General features: G+C 43.0%; 1 protein-coding gene across 4 annotated transcripts in view; it reads right to left on the bottom strand.

The window, feature by feature from the left end:
• Nucleotides 1-4,361: 4,361 nt before the first annotated feature.
• Nucleotides 4,362-13,454, bottom strand: part of SPI1 (Spi-1 proto-oncogene) — a 43,347-nt gene continuing 34,254 nt past the window's right edge. For 2 of the 4 annotated variants that reach the window (XM_066583328.1, XM_066583330.1), the window contains exons 2-5: nt 9,428-9,518; nt 8,210-8,400; nt 6,562-6,718; nt 4,362-6,399 (exon numbers count right to left, since the gene is read on the bottom strand). In XM_066583328.1, the coding sequence (XP_066439425.1) occupies nt 6,083-6,399; nt 6,562-6,718; nt 8,210-8,400; nt 9,428-9,518 (756 nt within the window). In that variant the 3' untranslated portion in view covers nt 4,362-6,082. Of the gene's footprint in view, nt 6,400-6,561; nt 6,719-8,209; nt 8,413-9,427; nt 9,519-13,454 lie in introns of all 4 variants that reach the window. The other 2 variants (XM_066583327.1, XM_066583329.1) reach the window with 1 other exon arrangement.

Genomic DNA, 13,454 nt, shown 5'->3' with positions numbered 1-13,454 from the left:
TTTTTTAGTTTCAATCATTTTTTATTAAACATTTTCAATAAACATTATAACAGCATTATACCATATTGATCTGCATTTACTATTCTATCTTAGTGTGGCCACGCTGAACCTCCATGAGATGTTTCGTAATTTTTTGCAGAATTTCTTCTTGAAATAAAACAAAAAGAAAAAAGATAAGGGGGGGGGGGGGGAGAAAATACAACAGTATGACGCAATAATAGAAAACAGGCGTGTGTCTAACTAGGGGGGGGGGAGGGAGAGGAAGGCTGGGGTACGAAGGTGGGGGGGGGATGGTCTTGCTTACAGGTTTCTGGGAACCCCTAAGGGTCCAAAGTACCTGTATTTAACCAATTCTCAAAGGGTTTCGATGCTCTCATGGCAATCCATTGGCTCCAGAGATTATAGGACTTTTGATGGTCCTTCTCCTCCTCTGCTCCCTCCACTTCAAATCTCATAAGTGTGTTAAGTTTTTCTGTCCACATAGTCCTTGTGGGGGGGGGGGGGGGGCGTGGAGTGCCACAGGCCAGGGACAGACATCCTTACTGCCAGGATAATCAGTCTAAAAATCTCTGACTTGATCCTTGCCGTGGACCCTGGGAGCATTAATAGAAGGGCCATTCTCGCTGTGATGGACACCGTCGATCTGGTCATGCTGTTGTTGAGAAGTTCTACATTTTTCCACAGTTCGGCTACTGGGGGGCATTCCCACCAGATGTGAAGCATTGTTCCTATGCTACCCTGACATCTCCAGCATGTAGCGGAGACCTGGGCGTCCATTTGATGGAGTCTCGATGGTGTCCTATACCAGCGTGATAGAATTTTAAAGTTTTGTTCTTGTATTCTACCAAATTTGGTGCTCTTATGGCACATAAGAAAGGCCCTCTTCCAATCAGCGCTGGTAAATGTTACTCCCATTTCCCTTTCCCATTGTGCCACGTAACTGGGGGGGTCATCCTCTGTCTCGCGGGCCACCAACAATCTATATATCAGCGAGATCCCATGCTCCACGGGGGATGCCGTCATACAGGCAGTTTCAAACTGCGTCAGTGGCCAGCTACCACAACCTCTGGGCGTCAGGGACTCCACAAACACCCTCACTTGGAAATATTTCAGCGAAGCCCCCGGTGGAGGTCTGGTTTCCCCATAGAAGTCTCTCAGGGGTCTCACTCCTGCTTGTGCGACTACGTCTCTCACTCGAGGTATTGGGGAGCTAGGCAGGGACAGGACCAGGTCTCCTCTCTCGAAGGCCTGGAACTGAGGATTAGCTGTCAGTGGGGTCAATGGTCCTGGGACAGAAATCAAGCCCATTGTCGGGGCTGTATCTATTTTTTTAGCCCCATGACATTATATAAAACCTCGCTGGGACACTCAGACTGTATTTTTTTATTTTTTTTTTATTTCACACTTTTCCACTTTTTAGCTGGGGCATCCATAGGAGCCCCAGTTACAGGAAAAACATCCCGCTAGTGGGAGAGTAGTCATCAACGGAGCTGATATGGGTCCGCTATACTGGAACACTGGAACAAAAGCGTAGACTGCATCATGGTGTGAGAAAAAATTGCGGCATGTCCTATCTTTGAGAGTTTCCTCAGAACACATCGCCAATTATTTTCAATGGAGCCAGCAAAAGCATCACAATGTGCACGCGAGGGTGATGTGAGGTTTTCCATTGGAAACAATGGGAAACACTTGGCGATCCTCTGATGCAGATTTCAGCCACACCAAAAGTTTGCTACTTCCTGGAAGTGATGCAAGGAGTTTTTGACACATAAATGCCTCACATCTGTGGGGAAATCGCACGTTCCTTTATCTAACCCCAAAACAAAATTGTGCTCAATAGTGAATATTATCTTTAAGTTATGAGCGGTGGGATTAAAGGAGCCAAAAGCCCCTTATAAAAAGACACAGTATCTCCCAATTACTGAAAATGACTGTTTGGGAATCGGGATGAATTTGAACATTCAAGACAAAGCTGAACTCTTTCTGTACTGTGTAATGTATCCTAGCTCTAGTAGTCACTTATGTCTAACATTGCAGTCTAGAGAAGATTGGCATTGTTGTTAGTGTGAATGGCTGCCTAAGCTGGGCACTATAACCACATCAATATTCCATGCTCAAGGGACTGTTTTTTAGGAAGGTTGGTTATTAAAGATGAGCGAGCATACTCGCTAAGGACAATTACTCGATCGAGCATTGCCCTTAGCGAGTACCTGCCCGCTCGGGAGAAAAGGTTTGGCTGCCGGCGCGGGTGACAGGTGAGTTGCGGCAGTCAGCAGGGGGGAGCGGGGGGAGAGAGGGAGAGAGAGATCTCCCCTCTGTTCCTCCCCGCTCTCCCCGCCCGCAGCCGAATCTTTGTTCCCGAGCAGGCAGGTACTCGCTAAGGGCAATGCTTGATTGAGCAATTGCCCTTAGCGAGCATACTCGCTCATCTCTATTGGTTATGGCACCCATCAAAGGTACCCCTACCAACTAATATTCCATTACTTGCAAGAACTAGACGAACCCTTAACCACAGTCTTAAAAGAAGCCAAAACTGAGGCTTCTGTTTTTGGCTGTAGTCAGTAGAGTTGGCCTTCTTGGGTATATGGAAGTCTTAATTATATGAAAGAGACCAATAAAACACAATAGGGAGGTGTAGTTGACTTCCTTCTAAGTGTCATAAATCGGTGTGGTTGTTAACCTTGCTTCAGTCATCAATGTGTGCCCAATGGTGGTAATGTGCATAATTGGTGAATTCAGCAACAGTAATGCCCTATTGGGATTGAGGTTAAAGAAAAAATCTTAAATGTGTATTAAATGTTCTTACCCCTGACTAGTTCACTCAGATGTGAAGACTCAATGCCAATTTTTTTTACCGATGGAGTGGCATCTTCTGGCCTCTGTGATCATAACTGGCAACTACTTGTGGTGCAGATTGGGCAAAATTAAGACTAATTCCAAGTACTCAAGTACCAACATTACAAAATAATAGTGGCATAGTCAAGATAAAAATCCAAAACCCCTTCTTTTATCTAACTCCATATATGTTTACACAAATTTCATGAAACCATCGAGAACATTATGTCTTCTTTGTGCTTCTATAGTAGTCAACAAGCTGTAAGAGGTGCACACATCTGTGTTAATTTCCTTTGGCTTTTTCTTAATGTTGAAACAGTTATTTTTACGCAAAAAGATTTTGAAATACTTTGATTAAAAACATACAAGCAAGTTTTTTTGATTGATATCTACAGTAGCTATACTTTAGCCCCTTCCCGCTCCAGGAAGTACATTTATGACCTGGAGCGTTAGGTTATGTATGAAGAGAGGTCGTAGGGCAACCTCTCCTCATACAGCATGGGCGTCAGCTGTTTATTACAGCTGACACCCGCAGACAATAACTGCTGATCGCGGCTATTAATCCTTTAAATGCAGCATTTAAATCCCCCAAACGATGTTTGGGGGTCCCGTACGCCCCCCGCGGTGAGATCAGGGGGGCCCTGCAGGTTTCATGGCTGCCGAGGGCCTTCTGAAAGGCCCCAGGGTTGCTTTGAGAGACTGCCTATCAAGCCATCCCCGTGGGGTGGCTTGATAGGCTGCCTGTCAGAATACAGTATGATGTAATGCTATAGCATTACGTCATACTGCAGGACCAATCAACGCATCGCATGTTGTAGTCCCCCAGGGGGACTTAAAAGTAAAGTAAAATAAAAAATCAATAAAGTTTTATTAATTATAAAAAATGTAATAAAAGTTTAAATCACCCCCCTTTTGCCATATCTATAATAAAAAAAATCATAAAAGAAAAATACATATTTGGTATCGCCGTGTCCGTAAAAGTCCGATCTATCAAAGTAGTGCATTATTTAGCCCACAAGGTAAATGTCGTCCGAAAAAAAAAATAAAGGACTCCAAAAATGCACTTTTTTAGTCACCCTGTCTCCCAGAAAAAACTCAATAAAAAGCGCTCAACCAAGTCGACGGAAAAAGAAAAAAGTTATTGCGCACAGAAGATGGCGGCAGAAAATAATTGAAAAAAAATAAATGTCTTTGAAAAAAAAAAGAGTAGTACAGTAAAAAAAACAACATACAAGTTTGGTATCGTAGCAATCATACTGATCCATAGAACAAAGTTATCATGTCGCTTTTGTTGCAGTGTGTGCGTCGTAGAAACAAGACGTGCTGAAAGATGGCGGAATGTCGTTTTGTTTTTTTTAATTTTCATTTTACTCCACTTAGAATTTTTTAAAAGTTTTTCAGTACATTATATGGTACACTAAATAGTACCATTGAAAAATACAACTTGTCCCGCAAAAAACAAGCCCTCATACAGCGATGTCGATGGATGAATGAAGGAGCTACTATTTTTTTTAAAAGGGGCGAGGAAAAATCAAAAATGGAAATAAAAAGGGGCTGCGTCATTAAGGGGTTAATGTGTATTGCTAATGTTTTTAGATTGAATTGGAAAAAAATACCAAAAGTATACCAAAAATAAAGCCGGAATCTAGAGTTCTAGGAAATTTAATAAACAGGTGGCCATAAAATACATCTAAGTTTAGAACAAATGGAAGCTAACTCAATCCATTAAGTGACCTGCAACCATCGTTCAAATAAGAGCTGGATGTTACAGTCGTGAAAAACTTAATAGGAAGATGTCAGTAGGACAGGTGGCCATAACCAGATAGATTTCAGAAGACCTCAGAGAATGTAACTAGTAGTTGCTAACTGTACCTACTAAATGCTCTCCAACTATAGTCCCAATAAGAGCTGGACCGTCATAACAGGCTCAGTGGGAAATTGCCACCAGAACAGGTGGCCATAAGCTAAGACATATTTCAAAAACAGAACCAGTAACAGCTACCTCTGGTTGTCCTAAAACCATCGTCTAAATAAAAAAAAAAAAAAGAGGAAAGACAGGAGAAGCTAAGATTGTCCCCTTATAGGATCATGGTCTACACTCTTGTTCGAACCCCTTCTCTGCCTTCAGAAGTAGCCATGACTCATATCCATGTTTCAGTTAAGATTGGATGTGTTACCGCATTATAATTGTAGTTTGTGATGTTACGATATTCTCTGAACCACCTCCAACCTCTGGGATTTACCTGTGTTAGGGCCTGTTCAGATCTCATTATTGATTCCGTCCAGGGGTTGCATCAGGGTTACTGTTTATGATAGCAAAAAACAGCACCTCCGGATGGGACCTGGACGGAACCAATAGTTCTCCATTTTGACAAGTTTCCATTATTTTCCAACATTTTGTCCCAGAAACAATAGCGCAGTCCACCATGTTATTCTCTGTGCCACAAAATGCCTGAAACTAATGGAAACCCGCTGAAACTGAGACTTATTGGTCTCCATGTCAGCAGTTTTAATTGATGACCAAGATAGGTTCCATCCAGTCCCATCTAGGGTTGCTGTTTTCACAATTTTAAATAGAAACTGTGAGAGAGCCAATAACAAGATCTAAACAGGCTTTTATATGGTTGGATCTACATTGTGGCTTCCGTTCATAACTGATGCAATGCCAGATCCAATAATAGGGGCCATCAAAGTGTCTGTCATTTTGGCATCGAGAATAATGATGCATCATACGATATTCTTGCCTTCAAATGTAAAGGAATTGCCGATTGTGGCTGCAAATGTACCTTTGAAAGCTTTTTCTAAATTTTTGGATTGAAAGTGATGATTTCCCTCAAAATGCCCAAATTCTGAAATACTAATAAGAATAATCATTACTACTGTACAAGTACACCAATCTAGAACCTTCTCTTACAAGCAATTTGAAATATTTTATTAGCATTGATAAAAAAAAGTTCCAGTATCTGGGGTTTCTCAGATAAAATGCTGTACATATGCTATTTTTGTATTAATGCTGAAATTTGGACCCATTTTGTTGGAGCGCTCTTGCCTCCGGCACCTCACTCTTACTTCTGTGGCATAGTAATATAGTGCTTGTCACTAAATCACAGCCAAATATAAAAATAATTACTATAATATTAATATTTACAATGGAATATTATCATCTCCAAGAGATTCTCAGAGTCTTTCGTACCAAAGGATCAGGTTGGAGAATGTCCATGCTGTGGATGGAGTAGATGCATCAATCTCAATGATGGAAGTGCTTCCTCCCGGTGTACATTTTGTGCAGAACGTCTCCGCTGAATTGATATGTCAACTTTTTCTTGATCTTCCTCACTTCTCCAGTCTTCCCATAGTTACGCAATGCTCTGGCCATCTTCTGGTAGGTCATCTTCTTGCGGTTGCCTTTTTGAATACCCCACCGATGTGCAAGAGCTTCTTTGTGCTTGGAGGAGAATTGAAAAGTTCCTTTGTCTTTATCGACCCACCAAATGCTCTCTTTCATGTCTCCGTTATACAGTAATTCTAAAAGGAATTGATATAGTCGAATCTTCTTCTTACTTCCTGTAAAGTAGATTGTGAAAGGTTTTAAAAAGTTTCCCAAGAGAGTAAAGTTGGACATCTCACACACAAAACCCTACTCAGTACTGCCAAGGAGCAAAAACTCCAAAACACTTCTGTCACAAATGTTTGAGGAAGCCGCTTTCCATAGGTGAAATGACTGACCTGATTCTCCAAGAAGCATCCCATAACTGGAGTCTCGTGGGTCCAGTTCTCCATCTGATACTTCCAAAGGGGGACTGCGCCTTTCATGGTCATCTTCTTCTGAGCTGGCTGGTACAGAAGACGGGTATGGCACACAAACGCGAGGAACATATGACACCTTGAAAAGAATGCAATTACATTTGTGAAATGTAGATAAACATAAGTTTTACATTTGATTGACAAGGGGTAGGAACCCAGAAACAGCTGTCTGCCGATTGGTGTCTTTCCTTTATGGAATAGATTCTGGTTTGGCTTATATCTTTAGGCATGTTGTGAGGCGTGCCAAAGGGTCGGACATTGGTTTATAGTGTTGTTATACTAAGTAGCACTAGACAGCCAGATTTCTTCCTCCTGAATAAGAGTTAATTTGCATACCCTTTTTCCCACAGTGCATTGTGGGTTTCGCAATATGTCGGGGTTTTGTGAGGTTTAGTAGCCCATGTTTCCCTATGAAGCCTTCCTCTCTGTTGCATCGCATCATCGAAAAAGTGGGTTTTGTACGATGCAATGCAACTTTAACAGTAGAAAATCCTACTGTCAAAGCCTTAAACTAAGCCCTAGCATGTCTTCTCCCCGGTCCCCGGCAACTGTTCTTCTGCATCTCTTCTGGACGGGGATTGGAAAACCCTTGCCTCCAGGAAGCACTGCCTCTCATTGGCTGAGGGCCGCGGCTCAGCCAATCAGAACCAGTGCTGGATGAATCAATCACAGCCAATTAATGGCTGTGATCAGTTCATCAAGCACTGGCAATGATTGGCTAAATGTCACAGAGCTCAGCCAATCAGAGGTAGTGCTTCCTGGAGGCAGGGATTTTCCAATCCCTGGGCAGAAGAGATGCTGAAGAACAGTGTCGGGGATTGGAGAGAAGATGCAGCGGAGCCGAACAGCGCCGGAGAGGTGATGTATATATATATATAGATATCTTTTTTATGCAGTTTGGGCTTATTTTTGGGGTAACGCTTATATTTCGAGCCCTTACCCGAAAATCCTTGCATGTGATTCTACAAAGTCGCGCAACTTTGTAGCACCACTTGCGACTTTGTAGCGTTACCAGTGGGACAGATTTCCATTAATTGGAACTTATTGTTTATAATACCAAGTAGATGCTGTACATTATGCCAACATATTTATTAATAAAACATGTATGCATGAAGCCTGCATGGTAGCACAAGAAGCCCATACAGCTCTGTATTACAGAGCCATGGCACTCCATGCTATTCTGTATGGTACCTCCATATGGCGTCATGTTGCTTAGATGCTGTGCTTCTAGGGGAGAAACGATATATAACACAGCCTCTAAAGCAGAACGCCCTGATCTTTATTTTTTTTAAACTCCATATCTCCCCGTGATAGGCATACAGAGGTACAGTACAGCCCTATAAACCACTATGCAGGGGCATAAGCTCTAAGAATCATGTTAGAGAAGTTTTACCTTCCTTATGAACAAGACAGATTTTGGCAAGTGGATTGAAGAAGATGCCCTGGCACATTGGAGTTACAATTTATTTACATACTTAGATCTAATGGAAGGTTCCTCTAAGTGATCTTGGTTAAAGGATCAAGTATAATTGGTGTCAGCTAATTGCCCACCCCTCATAAAACTGAATACCTGGTGTGTCAGCGGTAAGAGTGGATGTGGAGTGGTCATTCCAGGGTCCAAGACATGCATTTGTTCTAGTTCCATGTGTCTGTACAACTGTTGCAGCTGTGGGGGTTGTACACTTTGCAGTTCCGTGAGCTGGGGATCCGGGAACCCATCAAGATCTCCATGTAGGTGTGGGGTGTACTCCCAGTAATGTTCTAGGAAGGAAACTATAGCAGGGTTAGAAATCAGTCATTTCTCACACTTTCTTCCTATTTTTTGTTCCTTTTTTGTGTCGAATGATATTTGAAGGGATTGTCCAGGGTTAGAAGAAAATGGCTGATTTCTTCCAGAAACAGCTCCGTATCTGTCCATGAGTTATGACCACGCATGGCCTGCTGCTGTGTGATCTTCTGTCTGATATCTGTTCATGGTTCAAGCAGTCTTGGTAGACTCTTGAGACCGTGGTTTGGGAACAGTCAACAAGTGCGACTGTTTTAGAAATACTTGTGGCACCATATCTCTGGGCACCAACAATCTGCCCCTGGTCACTCAAGTCACCACGTTGACTGCCAAATGTTGCCAAGAGAGGTTGGCATATTAGTTGAGAGCAGATCTTCATGTGATCATCTGGTACTGGGTTATTGATCAGAAAATGTCACGTGCCAGCTGTTCCTAATGCAGTGATTGTTCAGTGTAGAACATTGTGGGGCAGATGTACTGAAACCTATGTTTTGCAGGTCCGTCTTAATGTGCAGCCTGCTGTTGATGTACCAGATGTATTAAGAGGTGCATGCCAGAACATGGTGGCACCTGGGCCTTGCCATTGGTCGTAGCTAGAGATGAGCAAGTATACTCGCTAAGGCACATTACTCGAGCGAGTAGTGCCTTAGCCGAGTATCTCCCCGCTCGTCTCTAAAGATTCAGGGGCCGGCGGGGGTGGGGAGCGGCGGGGGAGAGCATGAGGAACGGGGGGGGGGGAGATCTCTGTCTCCCCCCCGCACCCCAACGCAACTCTCCTGTCACCCGCGCCAGCCCCCGAATCTTTAGAGACGAGTGGGGAGATACTCGGCTAAGGCACTACTCGCTCGAGTAATGTGCCTTAGCGAGTATACTCGCTCATCTCTAGTCGTAGCCTATGCCAAATTCAATAAGGGGGCGCTTAACAATTTGAGAAGTACTGGCTTGGAGTTGGGTTGGGGGTACTTGTCTTCTTTATGTCATCAATAGATATGCAATAATTACCGTGGCTCTCACTGTCGCTGAGATACTGATAGTATTCAGGGGTAGGCCGGTATACCTCCGGTTCATAGGGAACCAGCTCTTCTGAATGTGTCTGAAAGAGAGCGATAAAAATAAAAACCATAGTTAATAAAGGTCGTAGATGATAATAAAGACATCATACTGAAATACCTTTAACTTGGTTCTGAAATTCAAGACCGCAATGTTTTCCATTTGGTGGAAAAGGATTGCTACGTAGTTGGTCATTAATACTAAAGTATATGAACCACCTTGCTCAACATAGTAAAAATGAGAAAGTAAATTAATTGAAGGTTAATGATGACGGATCTGCTGAGATATATGAACATTTATGATGTTGTGACCATCCGAATTTTATGTGGTTCCATAAAGTTGTGCAGTCACCCCACTACCAACAACATGGCGGGAGCCATCAAGACAGGGAAGATAAGTCGTGAGATTCAAGGGACAAACAAAGTGACCCTGGGGTCCCATAGTACAGGGTGGAGCGCGGTAATTTGCTAATTTGGGAGTGAAATAAAAAAATAATGAACTTGTAAAAACTTTATTTTATATTTTATTTACATTGAACAGTAGTGGAATTTACAAATTATTTGGTTTTAAATATTGTATCTGGCAAATGTTGACCTTCGCTATCCACACACTGCTGCATACGTTTTCTGAAGTTCTCATGCACTCTTTCAAGCATGTCGACTGGTATTCTGGCAATCTCAGCGTCAATATTGTTCCTTAGGTCTTCCAGGGTGTTGCTTTTTTGAGTTGCAGGTTGTGGCAGCGCTGTTGGTCGAAGAGAGGGGAGAGTGGGCGTTGCTTATAGTGGCTGACGGGAAGTTTGTCTGCAGCTGCTTTTCAGTTGCCATCATGCAGTGGACACGTGAGGAGCGTTCATTTTGTGTTGAAGCGTATTTTTCAAATAACCACTCGATCATTGCAATGCAACGTGCTTTTAGTTTGCGATTCGCTGTTCCCCCACGCGGACGTGTTCCTGGACGGCAATCAGTTGTAAATTGGGTAAATGCATTCAGAACAGCAGGGAATGTGTTATCTGTACGAAGAGGACCTGCGAGAAGTGTTACAACACCACAAAACATGGAACGAGTTAGAGCAGCAGTATTGCAATCTCCGAAACGCTCTGCTCGGAAGCAAGCACTTGCTCTTGGCATTTCAAGACGTTGTCTCCACCGGATTCTTCATAGTGAACTGAATTTTCACCCGTATAAAATGTGCGTGGTCCAACAATTGTCAGCACGGGATTATGTTACACGACGAACATCTTGTGAAGACATGCTTGCAACCATACCTCGTGACGCAATTGTGTTCTTTTCTGATGAGGCACATTTTCACCTCAGTGGGTGTGTAAACAAACAAAACATGCGGTACTGGAGCGATACAAACCCCAGAGAAGTTCACCAGAGACCTCTGCATTCGGACCGCGTCACTGTGTGGTGCGCCTTATCACGAGTAGGCATCATTGGCCCTTACTTTTTTCCGGCAACTGTGAATTCCGAACGTTACTTAACTATGCTGCAGGATTTTTTCCAGCCAGCACTCGAGGCAATGCAATTAGAGGATACATGGTTTCAACAAGATGGTGCCACTGCACACACAGCGAGAGTTACCATTAATTTTTTGAGGCAAACGTTTCCTGAACGGCTTATCTCTCTGAGGGGTGATCTTAACTGGCCGGCACGCTCACCAGACTTAGCCCCATGCGATTTTTTTCCTTTGGGGTTACCTTAAGTCTAAGGTGTATTGCAACCGTCCCAACACCCTGGAAGACCTAAGGAACAATATTGACGCTGAGATTGCCAGAATACCAGTCGACATGCTTGAAAGAGTGCATGAGAACTTCAGAAAACGTATGCAGCAGTGTGTGGATAGCGAAGGTCAACATTTGCCAGATACAATATTTAAAACCAAATAATTTGTAAATTCCACTACTGTTCAATGTAAATAAAATATAAAATAAAGTTTTTACAAGTTCATTATTTTTTTATTTCACTCCCAAATTAGCAAATTACCGCGCTCCACCCTGTATAACTTGTAATGTGGCCCCACTCCACCATGACCACCAAGCCCAGAACATGAAAAGTTTATGATTATTTTGGCCTCCCTAATGCACAGGGATAATGCACACAGTTGAAGACAATACAGGAATATTGCACATAGTGAAGTCACATTAGATGGACAGTCTCACACAGTGATGTCACAGAATATAGATAGTGTGCACAGTGATGTCACAGTTCAGGGGTAATGCAGACAGTGATATCACACTACAGGGAGAGTTCATGGTGATGTCAAAATACAGGAATAATATGCCTAGTGATATAATAATAATCTTTATTTATATAAAGATTCACAGTATATAAAGTGCTCACAGTGATGTCACAGCACAGGGATAATGCACTCAGCAGGAAAACGGAGAGGCATCCTTCCATCACCATCATTAAATGTCCCATACACCTGACTTAGTTGTTGGACCTCATAGCAACTGCTATGCCTGCTATTGTGGTATTAATGCCCATGATTGGACTATGCACGACAACTGGGAGCCCACCATACAGGCTAAATCCAGGAACACAGGGGATCAGATATGAGACTGTTTTGAAAATGTTAAGACGGATGCCCCCTGTACATGATGAGCTTTGATTCCCATTTAAGGAAACTCTGGGGCCTGTAATTTTCTAGGTTGTTTCAAGTAGGATATTGTAAAGCTTCAGCTTCAGGGCAAGCAAACATGTAGGTTCAATAGCAAATATCAAGTTGAAGTGTAAGGGGGGTGCTGGTTATTGTTGTTTAATGATATAATGTTTTCTGTATAGGACAACTATGGCATTAAAGAGGGGTCAGGAACAGAGCTGAGCAGGAAGAAGAGACAGGAAGTACTTGAGAGAGGGGTTTGGTGCAGGATAGAGGTTGAAGCAGGAGTCTCTCCTGGTGAACTGAAGTGTTGCAGATACAGTCCTAAGGATGGTTCCAGAGATACAGCCATTAAGAAGTTTGCAGAGCATGCAGAGAGCAGCTAAGCTGTGGACAGAGGGAGAAGGGAGTCTCTCCTAGTTTGTATTACAGGACTGTAGCAATTATCCTATGGGCATATTTCTTCTGGGGAACAGAGAAAGCTATACTAAATAGTGAAGTCAGCGGTTCCTCTGCTCCTTCTCTTCCGCCGATGCTGGATCCACACCAGCAGGCCTGAAAGAGAGTCATCCCTGGTCATCGGGTCGTAGAGTTGTTACATGTATTTTGCGCTACTGGACCTAAAGACTGTTTAGTGAGACAATTATCATTTATTGCTGATTCTAGCCAACTGGTCAAGGACTCAGATCAACAACCATTCATATGGACTCTTCAACTTTATCGACCGAGACATCCCGGATCATTGGGTCACAAATTACTGTTTCCCTATTTTACAGGTAATAAAGTGTTGTTTGTTCAGAAATGGCAACTTCTGTACCCTATATCTGTCAGGCTGACATCCAACTGCAAAACTGGGAAAGCCCCGAACCTGCTGCCTTATGGCATCTGTTAACTGGCTTTCTTTAGACCACTATTTAATGACAAAAATGATGCGCACCCTTGAAGTTGTCATACTCATCTAACCCAATCCCCTGCTGCTCCCATTCCACCAGTGCCTGGTTGCCCTTCCTTTCCACTTCTGGCAGAAGTGATGTAGTCCTAATAAAGGGAAATGTGACCATTGCCTCTAATCACTGCCTGAAATATGTCAGTGATTGGCTGCAGCAGTCATATATCCCTTGTGTTGGTAATATCTTCCCTGGTTTGCTGCAGCTGGAAATGGAGAGCAACAGAGGACTGGGCAATGGTGGAACAGGAGCAGCGGATCAGGTGAGGTGAGTACGGTTTCTTTTCTGTTGTTTTATAACAAGCTTGGCAGTTTTGAAAATACTTTAGTCCCCCTTAAAGAAGTTGTCTGAGATAAAAAAAAAACTTTTTACAAAGTGTGTAAACATACTCACGGCTCCCCGCTTCCTGCTCTTTTCCCCCCAGC

This window comes from Eleutherodactylus coqui, chromosome 11 (genome assembly GCF_035609145.1).
Source record: "Eleutherodactylus coqui strain aEleCoq1 chromosome 11, aEleCoq1.hap1, whole genome shotgun sequence".
Classification (NCBI taxonomy): Eukaryota; Metazoa; Chordata; class Amphibia; order Anura; family Eleutherodactylidae; genus Eleutherodactylus; species Eleutherodactylus coqui.
The sequence above is the reverse complement of the archived record's forward strand: the minus strand, read 5'-3'. Positions and strand labels throughout refer to the sequence as shown.